This window comes from Balaenoptera musculus, chromosome 15 (assembly GCF_009873245.2).
Source record: "Balaenoptera musculus isolate JJ_BM4_2016_0621 chromosome 15, mBalMus1.pri.v3, whole genome shotgun sequence".
In the NCBI taxonomy this organism is placed as follows: domain Eukaryota; kingdom Metazoa; phylum Chordata; class Mammalia; order Artiodactyla; family Balaenopteridae; genus Balaenoptera; species Balaenoptera musculus.
In genome coordinates this window covers 34,975,584-34,990,905 of record NC_045799.1, presented here as the reverse complement: position 1 = coordinate 34,990,905, position 15,322 = coordinate 34,975,584, and the positions used below count along the sequence as shown (strand labels likewise).

At 38.6% G+C, this 15,322-nt stretch overlaps 1 protein-coding gene across 1 annotated transcript in view; it reads left to right on the top strand.

Annotated features, from left to right (window-relative positions):
- Positions 1-15,092, top strand: part of TMX4 (thioredoxin related transmembrane protein 4) — a 50,967-nt gene extending 35,875 nt beyond the window's left edge. The window contains exons 6-8 of the mRNA XM_036824560.1: positions 4,101-4,202; positions 8,823-8,886; positions 10,532-15,092. Coding sequence (XP_036680455.1) covers positions 4,101-4,202; positions 8,823-8,886; positions 10,532-10,896 — 531 coding nt within the window. The 3' untranslated portion in view covers positions 10,897-15,092. The remainder of the gene's footprint in view (positions 1-4,100; positions 4,203-8,822; positions 8,887-10,531) is intronic.
- The last annotated feature ends 230 nt before the right edge of the window (positions 15,093-15,322 follow it).

Genomic DNA, 15,322 nt, shown 5'->3' with positions numbered 1-15,322 from the left:
AATTCCAGTTGTCTTTCAAATCCAGTCATGATGGTATCCACTTATATATTTTAATTTTTAAATAAACTCATAGAAGTCATTGCCACTTTAACTCTAATTCCTATCCTCATGTATAGTCTTGACATTCTGCCCACCTCACAGGATTCACTGAAGCCTGCAAGATGTACAAGAGAAGTTTCTCAAAGAGTAGACATCTTCTAGGTACAGAATTGATACTGATATTCTGTCTGTAGTAGCAATATAAAATGTCATTAAAATTTTAATCAACTTAAAAGTGACTCAACTTAATGAAAAATGTTAATAGTCTCAAAGATAGTACAGGCAGGGCTAATGCCATGAAAATGATGTGCAGAGATTGAACGTGGGAAGCACCGCTGTTAAGGCTGGTGCCACAGTCATGGTTCGGAATCCTGTGTCTAGAGCACATGTGTGCACAGGCTGCCCAGCCTTCGTGTCTTCTCATCTCTTTTTACAGTTGGCTGCAGAGACTCGAGAGGTAGTGTCTTTCTTCCAGGAAATAAGTCACTGTTCTCCACCCGCTGTATGTTTCCCAACCCATTTGTTTTCCCTGCCATAGACAGTTGTTCTGTGCTTAGCATAGAACCTGGTGCCTATCATGTACTTGAGAACTGTTTTTTGTTACTTATATTCATTAATCATTGTTGTCATCATTATTTTACTTTTTCCGCTGATTAGACAACAAGAAATACTTTATCTTTTTTCACTTATTTTTTAACCACGGTTGATAGGATTGAAATAGGGTTTTATGACAGTTGTACAATGTGCACTTTTGTTAACTAGGTTTAGCATTTGAATGTATTTAAGCATGACTTTATTTGTTGAATTTGTGCTGCTTACTGAGCGAATATAGGATGTAAGTTAATACCTCTCCTCAGTGTTACTGTTGTTCTGAAAAGATGCAGGCATATGGCAAATTTTAGTTCCAGTAAGGTGTGCTACAGTCTTGGGAGGACACTCTGTGTGATGGAGAAGATTTAATGCTTTATAAATGTCTCATGATGAGAATTAAAGGCCATGAATGTTTAGACTGGAGAAGAACCAGAGTGAATTATAAAACTCTAAAACATCCCCCTGTGTTTTAGATGGTGGTGTCTCTTCTCTTACTGTTTTTGGATTTTTTGTTCTTTGTAAAAATATCTGGAACCATATTACAGTGAGATGGTGCCCATCCACAAGTCATCTCCCCTCGAGCCTACAAGAGGCTGCAGATTTGTGTCTTGTTGGAGGTATTGAAAGGGTAGAACATAGAAGGGGAACTGAGCCATTGGCGATCACTGGAGAAGGCTTTCTGAGCTACTCCCACACAGGGAGGATATTTTGAGGATTCTAATCTGTGTCTGAAAGGGGTTTAAGGATCGTCCCCAAACTCCTCAGGGTATATCCTGTGATGCAGATGGGATTTAAATTCAAAAGGCTCTCTGTCCTTTGGGGCCAGCCCAGCTCTGAATGAGACTGTGCAACGCTGGGCTGGATGGTTGGTGCCCTTGGGCGGGATTTAACCTGACCTGCAGTAGTTCAGATCCCAGAGGGCGTGCTGGCCTCCCTGGGGAGAGGAGGCTCCACCTCTGACCCCTGGACGCCTTGGCCTGGCTCCATTCCTTAAATCCATCTGACCACTGGTTGGAATGTTCTTCTCGTTTATTCTTCATTTAGTTCTCTCATTCAAATGTATGTAACCAAAATGTATGTAGCCAAAAATTAGCTCTAATTCAGTTACCTATTGCAAAAGTATAAGGTATTGAGCCCAGCAGGTGACATCTTCGTGCATAAGTAAACAACAGGATGCTTCCTTGTAATGAGCACATATAATATTGAACTAGGTCAGTATTTTCCACAAATGAAAACTGTTACTTTGCCTGGCAACGAAAGGAAACACAGAAATCTAAAATTGAACTAGATCAGTTTTAATCAGTTATTACTTGGAAACATATATACAGCAAAACTTCAAGTGCCTAGTACCAGGAACCCTAATACTCTTAAAGGTACTCTGAAACCATCATGGACTCAGACAAAGTAAACAGGTAAAGATTTGTGGCTGCAGTTGTGAGAACACCACTTGATTAATGAGGCTTTAGTAATAATCACCTAAAAAGACCACAAGATGGCAGAGTTTCTCTAAGAAGCTCAAATAAACCCTTTATAGAGTAAGTTGATACCAGAAAATTGAAGTGGAACCTATTATAATAAGAGGATGTTTTTGAAAGCACTGTGGCTCAGAACACAGTGATTCAAAGGCTCACAATTTACTGAATCCTAGAAAATAACTTAGAAAATTTCTTGAGGGTTTCTTAAATCATTTAATTTGCAAAAGGGCACAAGACAGTGTCCAGAAGGACTTATAACTGGATGCTGTTATTCATTCCAACTATATGGACAGATATTACTTGTGAGGCAAGTGCCAGAATTCATACATCCATGGATCAGCACAAAGGAATACTGGCTTTCCATGTCTTCTAATTCTTTGGCACATTACACAGTTTAATCTTGATGATGACATTGAATAATCAAGAAAAGCATAAAGAAACTATGTTCAATATACAAAATTTCCTAAAGTAGAGAACTGTGCAATGCATCTTAAAACTTCCATTGAACAGAGTTTGAATGAAACAACCTTTTGTATCCCAAATACCTCTTTTGCCTACTTGGGCTGCAGAATACTAGATTATTCTTAATAAATAATTGCCCTGGCTAAAGACAGAGTGACAACCAGTGCCATCAACAGAGGACAGATGACAGTTTTTCAAATCAAGAGTTGTTTGTGTTTCTTATGAATAGTTTAAGGATTTGCTAGTATCTTTTCCTTATTCAATAAATATTTATTGAACACTGATTATGTGTATTTAAAAACTTGATGAGTCTTTAGATATATCTCTACTGCTGGGTAAAAAATTGGAGAGAAGAGATCTCAGATTATTCTAGATCAGTTAACAAGCTTTTTTGTTTATTATTCTGAATTAAGCCAGAATAAAATGTATTATTTAATTGTATTGACAGTTATAAACTGAGAAGCCAATGGGAGATAGTCGAGTAACTTAGGTTTTGAGACATATTAAATTAAAATAGAATCTTGGCCTCATTTTCATCAACCTTATCAGTTCTAGGCAAGTCATTCAGTCATTATATCTGCTTGCTGGTGGCATTTAGCTTGAAGCCATTTCATCCTGTGCTCAGTAATTTTATAGATAAAACTATCTATAGACATAACAAAATCATGAAACTATTGGTTTTTTAGTGAATGTTTTTGAAGCTGTAAGAGCCTAAAATAGATGATCACAAAGCCATCATGAGGCAGCATGGCTCTTGCAAGTCCACATATAAATGTGCTTTGACTCCAGACTAGCAGGTTGATATCTGTAATTCCTGTATGATTTAGCATGTAAATAATTTCTAGCTAAGATTGTATCTCCTCACTTAGTTTTTAGTGTTTGGCATCAAATAGAGTCCCAGGGGACAGTAAACAAGAAGGGATGTGCGCTCTATTTGAAGACTGATGAAATCTTATTTGTTCATAATGAATTAACTGGAAAATTTCTTCTATTATTACATTCAGGTTTTATGGTGATTAGGAAAGTTGTTAAGGATGGGTGAGGGTAGAGCAATAAGAGTCTGATTAGAAAAGGAAGCACGGAGACATTTTAAATGGTTGATGTTCCGTAAGTAGTAATTTAGCTCTACTTAAAAATTGGTAAAGGCCCAAGAAGTTTAATTTTTTATGGATGCCATATTATGAGTAAAAATTAAGGTTATAAATTATTAGGGCAGAGCAACCAAAAAAATCTCAGGATGGAAGAAGGGACTAGATAACCAATTCTACCAGAGTTCTATTTGATCACGAACTTCAAGGAAGTATAACTCTTACTAGATATGACCTTGATTATTACTCTCAGATTCTCAATGTTGTAAAATTTGACTTGTTCTTGAAGAATCATATAGATGCATAAACCGCTGGACAACCTTTGTGGGAGCTCATATAAGTAGAAACAATTTACAGACTTGAGTTATAGGTAAAGAGGGAGATTCAAACATTCTTAGTCCTCATTATAAATATATTTCTTTTTACTTTTTTCTTCTGATTACAGCATCTTCACAACTATTTCACAGTGACCCTTGGAGTTCCTGCTTGGTGTTCTTATGTCTTTTTCATCATAGCCACCTTGATTTTTGGCCTTTTCATGGGTCTGGTAAGAGATACTGCCAATCTTTTTCTTGTCTTTAAAACCAGTTGGTTTCATGCAAAACTGGAAAGCAGCCAAGAAAGAAAAAGCTCATAAACAAACATCATTTTGTGTGTAATCTAAGCAGTTAAATAACATTTGCTTGTTTGATACTGCTTTCAATGGAAATTTGAGAAATACTGGAAAATTCATTAAATTATTATTGCCTAATCCTCTCCCTTAAATATTCTGAAGTCATGTGCTACCCAAAATATAGGCAGTGATGAAGAAAGAAATAGAGACTTACTTGAATTCATAGTCAGTTTCCAAGACAACTGAGTCAGCTGTGAATTCACAAATTGCCTACTTGATTAGAACACTGTGGTGATAAGGCCAAAGCTGTGAATTTGTTCCTTGGGTGAACAAGATGATTTTTCCTGTTCGTATACTCAAATTGAACCTCTAAACTCACCAGCTGCTTATACATACACTGCAGTTTTCCCAAGATGAAGTGTGTAAGATAATGTGGATAAAAAACACAGTCATTATTATGTGAAAAAATAAGATGCAAACCACATCACTATGTCTTCTTTGGATATGAAAATTACTGTCCATTAGGTATGTGTGTATTTTCTCCCTAGAGTTTTAGGTAAGTGTTGGAATAATACATTTATTTACTTAACTATATAGGCAACTATAAATGTTTGGGCATGTTTTACTCTTGGTTGTATATATTTTTGAAATCTTTCTCTTTACCTACACTTGATCAGTTTGAGCTTTAAAGTCTAAGAAGTTCGTAAAAGTTACTATACTATATACTAATCACATAACCCTTAAACACTGTATGATAGGAATAATTGATGATCACTAAAAATTTGTATAAAAAGGACAGCCCTTTAGGTAAGATTGTCTTAAAGTCTATCCTTACATTTTGTAATGTATTTCAGCTCTTTTGCAAGGTCTTTTAAAAAATAAGCTTACAATGTTAGCATTTTATAGCAAGTCACAACTTGGTACTACAAAGTCATATTCCAAGGAGCCAAGGAAGCTCGATTTTATTTTGCTATGAACGTGCTTACTTCATATTATGGTTTATATTTGTCATTTGATTGCTGATGTTAACTTCATGGGTGAGGATAGAACTTAGATATGTCATTCATTAGGTCCTAGGTATGTTCCATTCTGCCGCATTAATCTTACTGCTAATTAACATTTCCCTAATGCTCTGGCCTAAAATGATTTGACTTTGGATATAACTTTGACTTTGGATATAAATGTGCTTCTCCCATCTACCGTCTACTCTGGAGCTGCATGAGTGTGAGGCTTCTGTAAGGGGAACAGTATGAGATCCTGGGCGATTCTGAGATGGAGTTATGGAGAACGTAGTTTGAGTGTGGGCCTATTGGAAGATCATTGAAAACTCTTCTCACATAAAGAGTTTTAGAATTTTACTTTTGAGGTTGACCTTAAGTCCAAGAAGTCAGGCCTGCCTAAGCCCTAAGTTATTTGGAAACTTAGAGTCAAATAATCAGTGTAGGAAGGTTATTAGAGGCTTGACCTGAAGAAAGAAGAGAGTTGATTCTAGACTATTCAAGTGACTAAGTGACAGAGATTACTGTTCCTTCATAAGAAGTTGGGAAGAGAACGTTATTTAAGGAAATAATAATTTCAAAGCAGTAATAGACTCATACGTTTTCTGTTAATACATTTCCATAAAATAGCAAACACATGTCTCTGCTCAAAATGCCTTTTCTACAACTGTAACATGTTAAAAGAAACACAACAGCTAGAATTTTTGCCTTCAATGAGGTCTCCAGGTGAGCAGTTCATTGCTCTGTGTCACCTTTGCCATTAACTGGGGGCTGAAAGCAAGGCCCAGTGTGCAGTTATGTGAAACTTGGTCTTGGTGACCTTGGAGGGTCTCCTTCCCTCTCTGAGTCTTTATGGAGTTTAACTTATGCAGTGGTCAGGAGGGGCAGGATGTTTTCCATAGCGAAGTGATTTCCTGATCAAGTCATTGTTTCCCATAAGCCTGACTATTACATTTCCTATTTTTCCTTAATTTTAAAAGATGGGAAGTCAAAACAAGGCTGCTAGTTTGATTTTTGTTTGCTGTCTTGATTGAGCCTAGTAATGATTGAAATATTTTACTAAATGTTATTTTTCTCATGTAAACAAAGGGCTCAGTTTTAGAAATCAAGTATATATTTTGCATTTTAAACCAATATGGGAAAGATCCTTAAGTGCATAGTCTGTGTATCAAATCACTCAGGCCGCATCATTTTCTGACATCAGCAACTCTCCTTTGAAGGATGGAAGAGAGCAAAGCTGTAGACAGGCAGAAAAGCAATGGAAAACACAGGTAGCAATCTTCTGCCTCTATTATCTGGTCTCCATTTCGGCTGGTATGTATAGACACTGTCTGGATTTTGCAGCTTGGGTGGACTATTTTTCTACATGCTGCTGACCAGTTCCTAGTGGAAGAAAGTTTCATCTTTCCTGTGAAAGATGGCAAACCCGTCTACTCTCCTCTTTTAGATGCCTGGCTGTCTGCTAAGCTGAAACCTGAAAATCTAACCATGGAAGGGAAGATGAAGATGAGGACACCAATCCTATATAGACCCTGTTTTTAAACAGTACCATTCTTAGTGGCTCAGAAAGTGACTCATCCCAAGAGAGTGGTCCTTGAGACTGGAAAATAGATCCTGAACTGATAGAATGAGAGGGTTTTCCTCCCAATTTCTGGGAAGGAAGACAGTATAATGGAATTATGTACTCTTAGAGACATAAAACAGCCCTTAGTGATAGATTAGTCCCAAGCCTGTCCTTTCAAGAGAAAGTGCAAGTGAGAGAACAGTTAAGTGACTTGCCCAGGGTCACACAGCTGACAAGGTTGAGGCTGGTGTCCCATAAGTCTTTGCTAGGCCCCCTTACCTAGCACTCTAGATGGCCCAGGTATCTCGCAGGTGGGACTTACTCCCTCCCAGGCTTTGTTGTAAATGCCAATTATTTGTCACTGGCAGGTGTTTCTTCTTTCCCTTGCAATGTGTAAGGACCAAAAATTTCCCCTCCAGTTGGTATTAAGAAAGCCAAAAGGAAAAAAAAAAAGTCACAAAGAACATTATGTCCAGTGAATAGCTACTATAAGCAAGTGACTGTCATATTAGAAATAGGTTTTCAACCTCAGTCTTTTCAGATGGAAATGTTTTCCTCTTTGCTGTTCAAATCAATTTGATGGCTTGGAGCTTGTTCCTTCCCAGGGAGGAACACTACCCAGCACATGGGTCTCCTCAGCCTGGCATTTAGGCCTTTCTCTGGATCCAAGAGCCCCTGTGGTCCAGTTTGGTGTTGCTTGCAAGAGCCAGATAGCTGCTGCTGCCCATCCGCTCCTGACCATGCCCAGGACCCTAAATGCCACCTTTCAAGTGGTCATTCTAGAGGCTTCCCCACCCCCATAACTGGTTGTAATCTCTGTATCTCTTAAGTATCTATCAAAGAGCTTTCTTCATTTTTTATGAGACTGCTGTTCCATATTGCTTTATAATTAAACTGCCATTTTTTTCCTCTTTTTGAACCCTTCCCCTCAGACGTTAACATGGTATCTTGAACCTAATGAGCCAAATATTAAGTAAAGTAATAAATGAATATACAGATGGTAATAATCAAAGTGAGGTTCTCATTTGATGTTTATAAAATTGAATCAAAAGGATGATGACTTTGGGTTTTTAAAATTTTAGAGCCCCTTAAAAACACATTTATGAAGTACTATTCCTATTTTAAAGACTGGGCAGTTGTTCAAAGTGTAGGTGAACTCCAGGAGCTAGCTAGGTACAAGAGGAACTGTGGAGCCCTTCTCAGTGGGCAGCTTCCTCCTGTGCTGGCTTCTCTGTGTTGTGCACTGTGTAGGGGAGGACATGGGGAGGGCGTAGAGAGCGAGGGGCTTCCGCTGACTTGGCCCCGATTCACACGTCGTCCTGTCAGTTTCATCACCACGGCCCACACCATCCAGGCCTGGAACATGGACTAGAATGAACCTGCCTCTTAGGAGCTTGTGGTTTATCAAGGGAAACAGCATGTTTATAGTAAGTAGCAAGTGACTCAATGCTGCATTCAAGGTCAGAGGTGTGAAGCCAGTCAATCACTGTTTAAAATGGGATTTAGTTCACATCACTGAAGTGTTTTCTCACAGTTTGTCCCTGTAGTAATTTCTTATAGGACTCTTAAGAATTCTCCACCCTGAAGTATTCTTCCACGCAGTCGGGGTTACCCACTGGTGAGGGACAACCCATGTACAGACTAGTTTTATTTGTCAGAATATGTTTTCTTCTTTAAAGATCAGTTTAGACTTGGCTGATAGTGTCTGTTTGCTTACACTTGCTTGACTCATCTATTTTTAGTGGGCTGTGTGTATACATTTGACTTTGTGACCCCTGTTCTAAAGCTAATAGTGTTTTCCTACATTATATCACATTTGAAAAATAGAAAATTCTTAATTATACCCTTGTCTTTTTTTGAGGACTTTTGACCAATTGCTATGTATTGATATTTGTCTATGAATGTCTGGTTATAGAAGCAGGACCTAACTTTGAGGTTGTTTGGTAACAAATGTCCTATCCACTCACTGTGAAATCACTTTTTTCCCTCCAGGTCTTGGTGGTCATATCAGAATGTTTCTATCTGCCACTTCCAAGGCATTTATCTGAAGGTTCTGGTAAGTATGACAGATTCATGAGATAGAGTATTTTTGGAATTCTGTGGTGTGCCCTTTCATGCTCATATAGATAGTGGATTTTTCCCTTGATTTGCTAGGTGACCAAACCATCACCATTACCAAATTCCTTTGAAATATGTTCTCTAGATAGATTTGAGCAAAAAATTTTTTTTTCTCCTCTCTTAAATTAAGGAACATTTCATTTTGGCAGTTGCTTTTTCCCTTGAATTGTTTGCCCTTCATTAATCAGTTGACATCTTTTCCTTCATTGAAACTGGAATGAGCAGGGAGGGAGGGGAACTGTCACTTACTGAGTGTCTACTGTGTGCCACCAGTAACTGTCCTGAGTCCTTTAAAAGCCATCTCCCCAAATCCTTTCACTATTTCACACTGTTTCTGGGACCAAATACCCCTGGATTTCCATGCTTTTATTCCTACTGTTTGCATGAAGACTCTTTTTTTTTTTTTTCTGGCTGTGTGATGAGGCATGTGGGTTCTTAGTTCCCCGACCAGAGACTGAACCCGTGTCCCCTGGAGTGGAAGCGCAGAGTCTTAACCACTGGACTGCCAGGGAAGTCCCCATGAAGACTCTTACGAGATTTCATAATTGTTGAATTTTATGTGGGAGTTCAACTAAACAAGCTTATATTTCTTTTTAGTTCTTGACGTTTTTAAGGCTTTGAGACTTCCATATATAATTATAAAATATGTTCCTTTGAATTCTTAAAAGTAACAGAATCCCATTTTAAAACAACTTAGGGGAAAAAAGAAAATTTTATTAGCTCACAAAACTGAAAAATCCAGGGATGTTCTGGCTTCATGCACAGCCCAAGGGATGATAGGTTTCTATTTCCATGAAGCTGATTCAGTAGCTTTCAACAGCCCCAACTCACATTTTATCAGCTTAGCAGTCCCTGTAGAAAGAGAGAAAGCTTTTGCTCCTGACTCTGGCCAAAAACTCCTGGAAAGTACTCTGATTGGCTTGGCTTAAGTCACAGTTCTGAACCAATCACCATGACCAGTGAGTGGGTCACTGCACATTCTACAAGGTATAAAATACAGAGCACAAAGGAACCTTTGCCCTCCATGCCCCTGGGCTCTACCAAAGTCAACATGGTTAGTGAAGTCTCCGGAGAGAGGTGGAGAGGCCATGGGTGGGGCTAGGATGCCATCCAGAGATCTGTCCTGTGTGATAACATAGTTCCAAGATGGAGAAGACTGTCATATGCCCCATTGTTTCATTTCACAGCTACTTGTACTCAATTGCTGAATGACCTTTCTTTAATTGAAGTATAGTTGATGTGCAATGTTATATTAGTTTCAGGTGTACAACAGAGAGATTTGATATTTTTATAGATTATACTCCATTTTAAGTTATTATAAAATATTGCTTATATCCCTATGCTATACATTACATCCTTGTGTCTTCTTGATTTTGTACCTAGTAGCTTGTACCTCTTATCCCCTTCCCCTATCTTGCCCCTCCCTGTTGGTAACCACTAGTTTGTTCTCTGTATGAGTCTGTTTCTGTTTTGTTATATTCATTTGTTTTATTTTTTTAGATTTCACATACTAGTGAAAACATACAGTATTTGTGAATGCCCATTGTTTATTCAGAGGATGTTCCCCTCTCTTCCCTCCACAGAGCAGAATCTTAGGTCAGAGGAGGCTCATACAACTGAACAGTTGCAGGATGCAGAGGAAGAAAAGGATGATTCAAATGAAGAAGAAAACAAGGACAGCCTTGTAGATGACGAAGAAGAGAAAGAAGACCTTGGTTATGAGGAAGAAGCAGAGGAGGACGAGGAGGACAGCCCGGCTGCTGGCATGGACGAGAAGAGGAGTGATGCCCGGGACCAGGGGCCCCTGAGGGAGGTCCAGGAGGATGAAGGACCTGGTGGGACTGAAGACAATGCCCCAGAGCAGCCCGGTCCAGCTGGCACGGAGGCAGCGGAAGACACAGTGAGACAGCGCAGAAGTCAGCATGCCGACAAGGGACTGTCGGCCTGATGACAGTGTTTCCAAGGATACAGACCAAAAGAATATGTCAGCTTCCTTCTGGTCTGCAGTTTAAACCAAATCCTTATTTTTTTCTTGGATGAGCAAGCTTCTCTTAAAAAATGATCTCTAGCCATGTAGTCTTATGGCATTAAGCCTCATATATGTTAAGGAGAATCTTTCAGGCATGACAGTCAGGATACAGAAAAACAAACATGCTGTTAGGGTCTCTTTGGGACCTGTGATGAGAACAAATTCATTTCCTTGGGGCTCCAGAGTTTTGACCAGAGGAAGCAATCCTCAGCCATCATGAGCACTGTTCATGGGCAGTAGACAAGGCTGCAGGCCCCTAACATGAAAGCAGGGCGAATGAACGTCCTCAGGGTGTAGCTGATATCTTGCTTCCTCTTCTTGTATTGAATATTTATTATTGTCAAACTGTAAGAAATATCAGGTACCATAGTACAAGGGTACTTTTTAGAGATAGAAATTGAGAGGGCCTTGGATATTATTGTAGAAAAGAGCTTGGAAATCTTCCTAACTCTCTAAATCTCCCTTCTTATGTTTTATTTCTTACCTTTAACATTTCCAACTTTCCCACCATGGGCCTGCAGGCTCCTCACACTCTTCACAATACGTCCTTAGTGAGAGGACTCAGACAGCAGTCTGCTTGACATCAGCTGCGTTTATTCCACCTTAAGGGTTTAGATAATCAAGAAGCACAGCCCATGAAGCCATGACTGCCAAGCATCTCAAATGAAATGTTGTAACCTTTGGAGATTCAAAAGGAAGTAGGGGTTTTACAAGAGAGATTTTTCTTGTTGTTTTTAGCCAAAATGTAGTCATTTTTTTTTTCCCAAGAAGTTCCTTTAGCAATATTCTTTTTGAAGCCAGAAGTCTCCTAAGTCTTGCCAGTACAAGGTAGTCTTATGAAGAAAACTTGAATACTGTGTTGTTTTGTTTCCATCTCAAGGGGTTCCCTGGCTCTTGAACCACTTTAATAATAACTGAAAAACCATTTCTGGTTCTCCTTCAGTGATGTGCTTTTGGTGAAAGAATTAATGAAAGTGTATATCTGGAAATGAAAGATTTGGTTTCGTTTCCTTCTTCCTTAATCTTGTAAAGAATTTTATCCCTGTAAATCTCTCAATACTCAACCTGCTAAAAGTACCCAGGGGGCCCAATGTCTTTTTAAAAATCCATCCATCTACCTGATTTGCGTCTTAGAATAAATTCATAATATTAGATTCCAAGCTTAGGAAAGATGTCTAAAGTTGATCCTACACCCCTTTGGGTCCAGACAGAATAATAAGTAGTGCAGGTTTATGAAATTCAAAAAGCTTCTGTCATCTTTAAAAAGAAAAACGCAGTATATGCCTATCTGGCTGTTTCAATAACCCTTATGTTGTACTGACTTTGAACTCGGGCTCACTGGAGGAGGGGGAGGTTCTGAAACTCTACCCTGGTGTGGCTGAAGGAATCTGTTGCAAGCCTCATACAAAGGGAGTTTTTATTCTGATGGAATCCAGTTTTCAGAGTTGGTTGTTTTTCATCTTCCCAACTCAGTGACCTGACAGTCTCATCCCCCAGTGCAGTGACATTCATTAGGAGTTGCCAATAATTTTTTTCTTCAGACAGCAGCACGACCTCAAGTTTGAGGCTATCACAGAACTGACAGACTGGGAAAACCTTGACTTGTGCTCATTTCTTGCCCCTCCCACCATCTGGGGCTCTGATACCTCCTCACACAAAGCACGATGGTACTGAGGGAGTCAGCTCCATGCCTTTCTGGATCAGAGCTGAGCTGGATCTGCCCTCCTGTCACTGGATTTTCTTTCTTTTCTAATCAGCTGAAACAAAGTTTTCAAAGATCATTGAGTTCAAGTTCAAGGGTATGGAAAAAGAAGGGTTTCATAGTTTGGCTTTTCTGTACAATACCTCCTCCCCCGCAATATTGAAATAATTTTTTTTTTTTTTTTTTAAGTGAAGTATTTCACTAAAGGGGAAGGAATGAAGAAGTAAAGTCTACTTTGGCTTTTTATAAATGTAAGGCCAATTCCCAGTTGGACTCCAAATAGTATCTGATTATATAATGTAATGAGACAAATGTATTTTCTTTCTCAGCAATACTTAAAAAAAAAAATTGGAGGAAGAGGAATAAAACAGTTTGGAGAACCGGATCCATTAAAAGTTGAAGTATCTGGCTACGGGGACTGTTTTTCCTGTTTTGTTTTTGTTTTTTTTTAATATTCTGATGAAAGATGTATATATCTAATTTAATTTCTTTCCACTTCTAGCCTTTAGGTTCATTTTCAATACTTACTGAATATAAAATTAAAGGAAAAAAGTCAACCCAAAATAATTTAAAATTAGATTAACATTTCAATAGGATTGATAGATTTTTTCCTGTAGATAATATATTTAATCCAGAAGTCAAGTGCATGGAAACATGATTTTGATTGAAAAAATAAAAAATAATCATGCCTCCCTATATTACAGTATCATTTAGTTACCGAATAGTATTTTATATATATCAAAATTAGGTAAATTAAATAAAACTGTTCATTTGGGAATGGGGGTGCAGTGCTTTATGTATGAGTAGTGGGAATGGGGTGCCTGTTCACTGATTAGAGGGAAAATCTGAAACTTCTAGCTACATTTTCCTTAGTTTCTTTCTTTTATTATTCATCTCTTGCCAAACCACCCCAACTTGCTTAGAGATCTCATGCTGAAGCAACATATAGGCAATCCCACTTCCTTTCCCTTTGAAATGTAAGCATGAATGGGGCAAGACCCTGCTCATTCAGCTCACAGGGCCTGGCACCACATGGGCACGCACCCCCAGCCTGATCTCGGGAGCACAATCCCTGTTAGCCACGGGCCTCTCTGACTACAAAAAGAAATCCAAAATTACTAATGTGACAAAAAGCAGACAAGCTTTGGTCAGGTTGATATTGATGGTGGAGAAAGCCAAATTTTGACTCTCTTATGGCCCAAATCCTTGTTGATAGCTATGGTGTTCTCCAGGATTTGGTTATGTGTAATTTGAGTTGATGATAAAAGTGTCTTGTAAGGCAAGTACTTGGCATGTGACTTTTTATTACCAAGTCCTTTAAGAGTGGAGCCTGTTTTACAGAATGGGAAACATTAAAGAGTCCAAAAAAGGGTAGAAATGATAGAATGTACCTGAGCTTTTAGCATAAAACCTTAAATTGGCATGAAGTGAGAGAAAGAAGGGGAAGATTGGTGCTTTTGCTAATGTCTCAGTAGTTTCGATATGTCCTTCATCTCAGTGTTAAAGTGTTATTTCTGCCAGTATTCTAAATGTGTGGTTGACCCATTCTTTCAATATAATATTTTGGGAAGTATTCATGTAAATCTTTTGCACTAATGGAAAAGTTCCTTCTTGTTTAGTATCTGTTTACCTCAGTCCTACGTTCTGATCCCTCATAGCTTGTTTTGAAAACCAAACATGGAGTCATCAAATCTGATGAACCCAGATGGGGCAGTTTTTTGAGCATGTTTCCTGAACCAGGAGGTTTGGTTGAAAGGCCTTTGATAGTTTCAGACCAGGACTTGTGGCCTTCAGATGGCTTATTTTCAGTGAAGTTTCGTGTGAACTGTGACATATGTGACTCATACAACTTTAACATGTTTCTGATGTATTTTAATCATATTTGTTACTAAATAGCTTCTTCATGCAAATGCAGCTTTTATACTAAAAATACTGTTTATTTGTATTGTAATACATTATAAATTCGTTATTTATATTCTTGTAATGGTCTTAATCTTTTAGCCTAGTGATACTTCATTATTTTTTTCTTCATCTCTGTATTTTTTGCTTCTGCAGCAACTGGAGTGGGAAATCAGGATATGAGTCTCAAGCAGGGCATTGCCTGAATTACAAATCACCTTATCACAGAATTGTATATCATCCTTGATGCTATTTGTTTTCATTTTATTGTAAATTTCCACTTGCATCGAAACCTAATGATAGTGATAACTAAGTAAAAACAAAACAGTGTATTGCTTTTCATATAAGAATTTCACAAAAGTCATTTGCCTAGGCAGTGAAAAATATTACTTCCTTAAAAAATAATTTTCGTGTGTCCATCCTCCATCCTGTCTGTGCATTTTCCCTCTTTCTTTCTCCCTCTTTTCCTTGACTTCATGAAACCTGAACCCTTGCCTTTAGCTGCTCTGGAAGGTTCACAAAACCAAGAATGAGTGCAGAGAAACCAGGCTTCCTCCTTGTCACAGTCGTTGTGTTGCCTATAGAAGCTCACTGCCCTCAGGTCTCCTCTGTCCTGAGGTCTGGAGGTGACCAGGGCTGGAGTGGATGGCAAGGGATGTTGCTAACCCTTCAAGACACTGTGAGTCGACCTGGTCTCCTAGGGCGTTCAGAAGACTCTGACCTACACCTGACCCTTCCTATCAG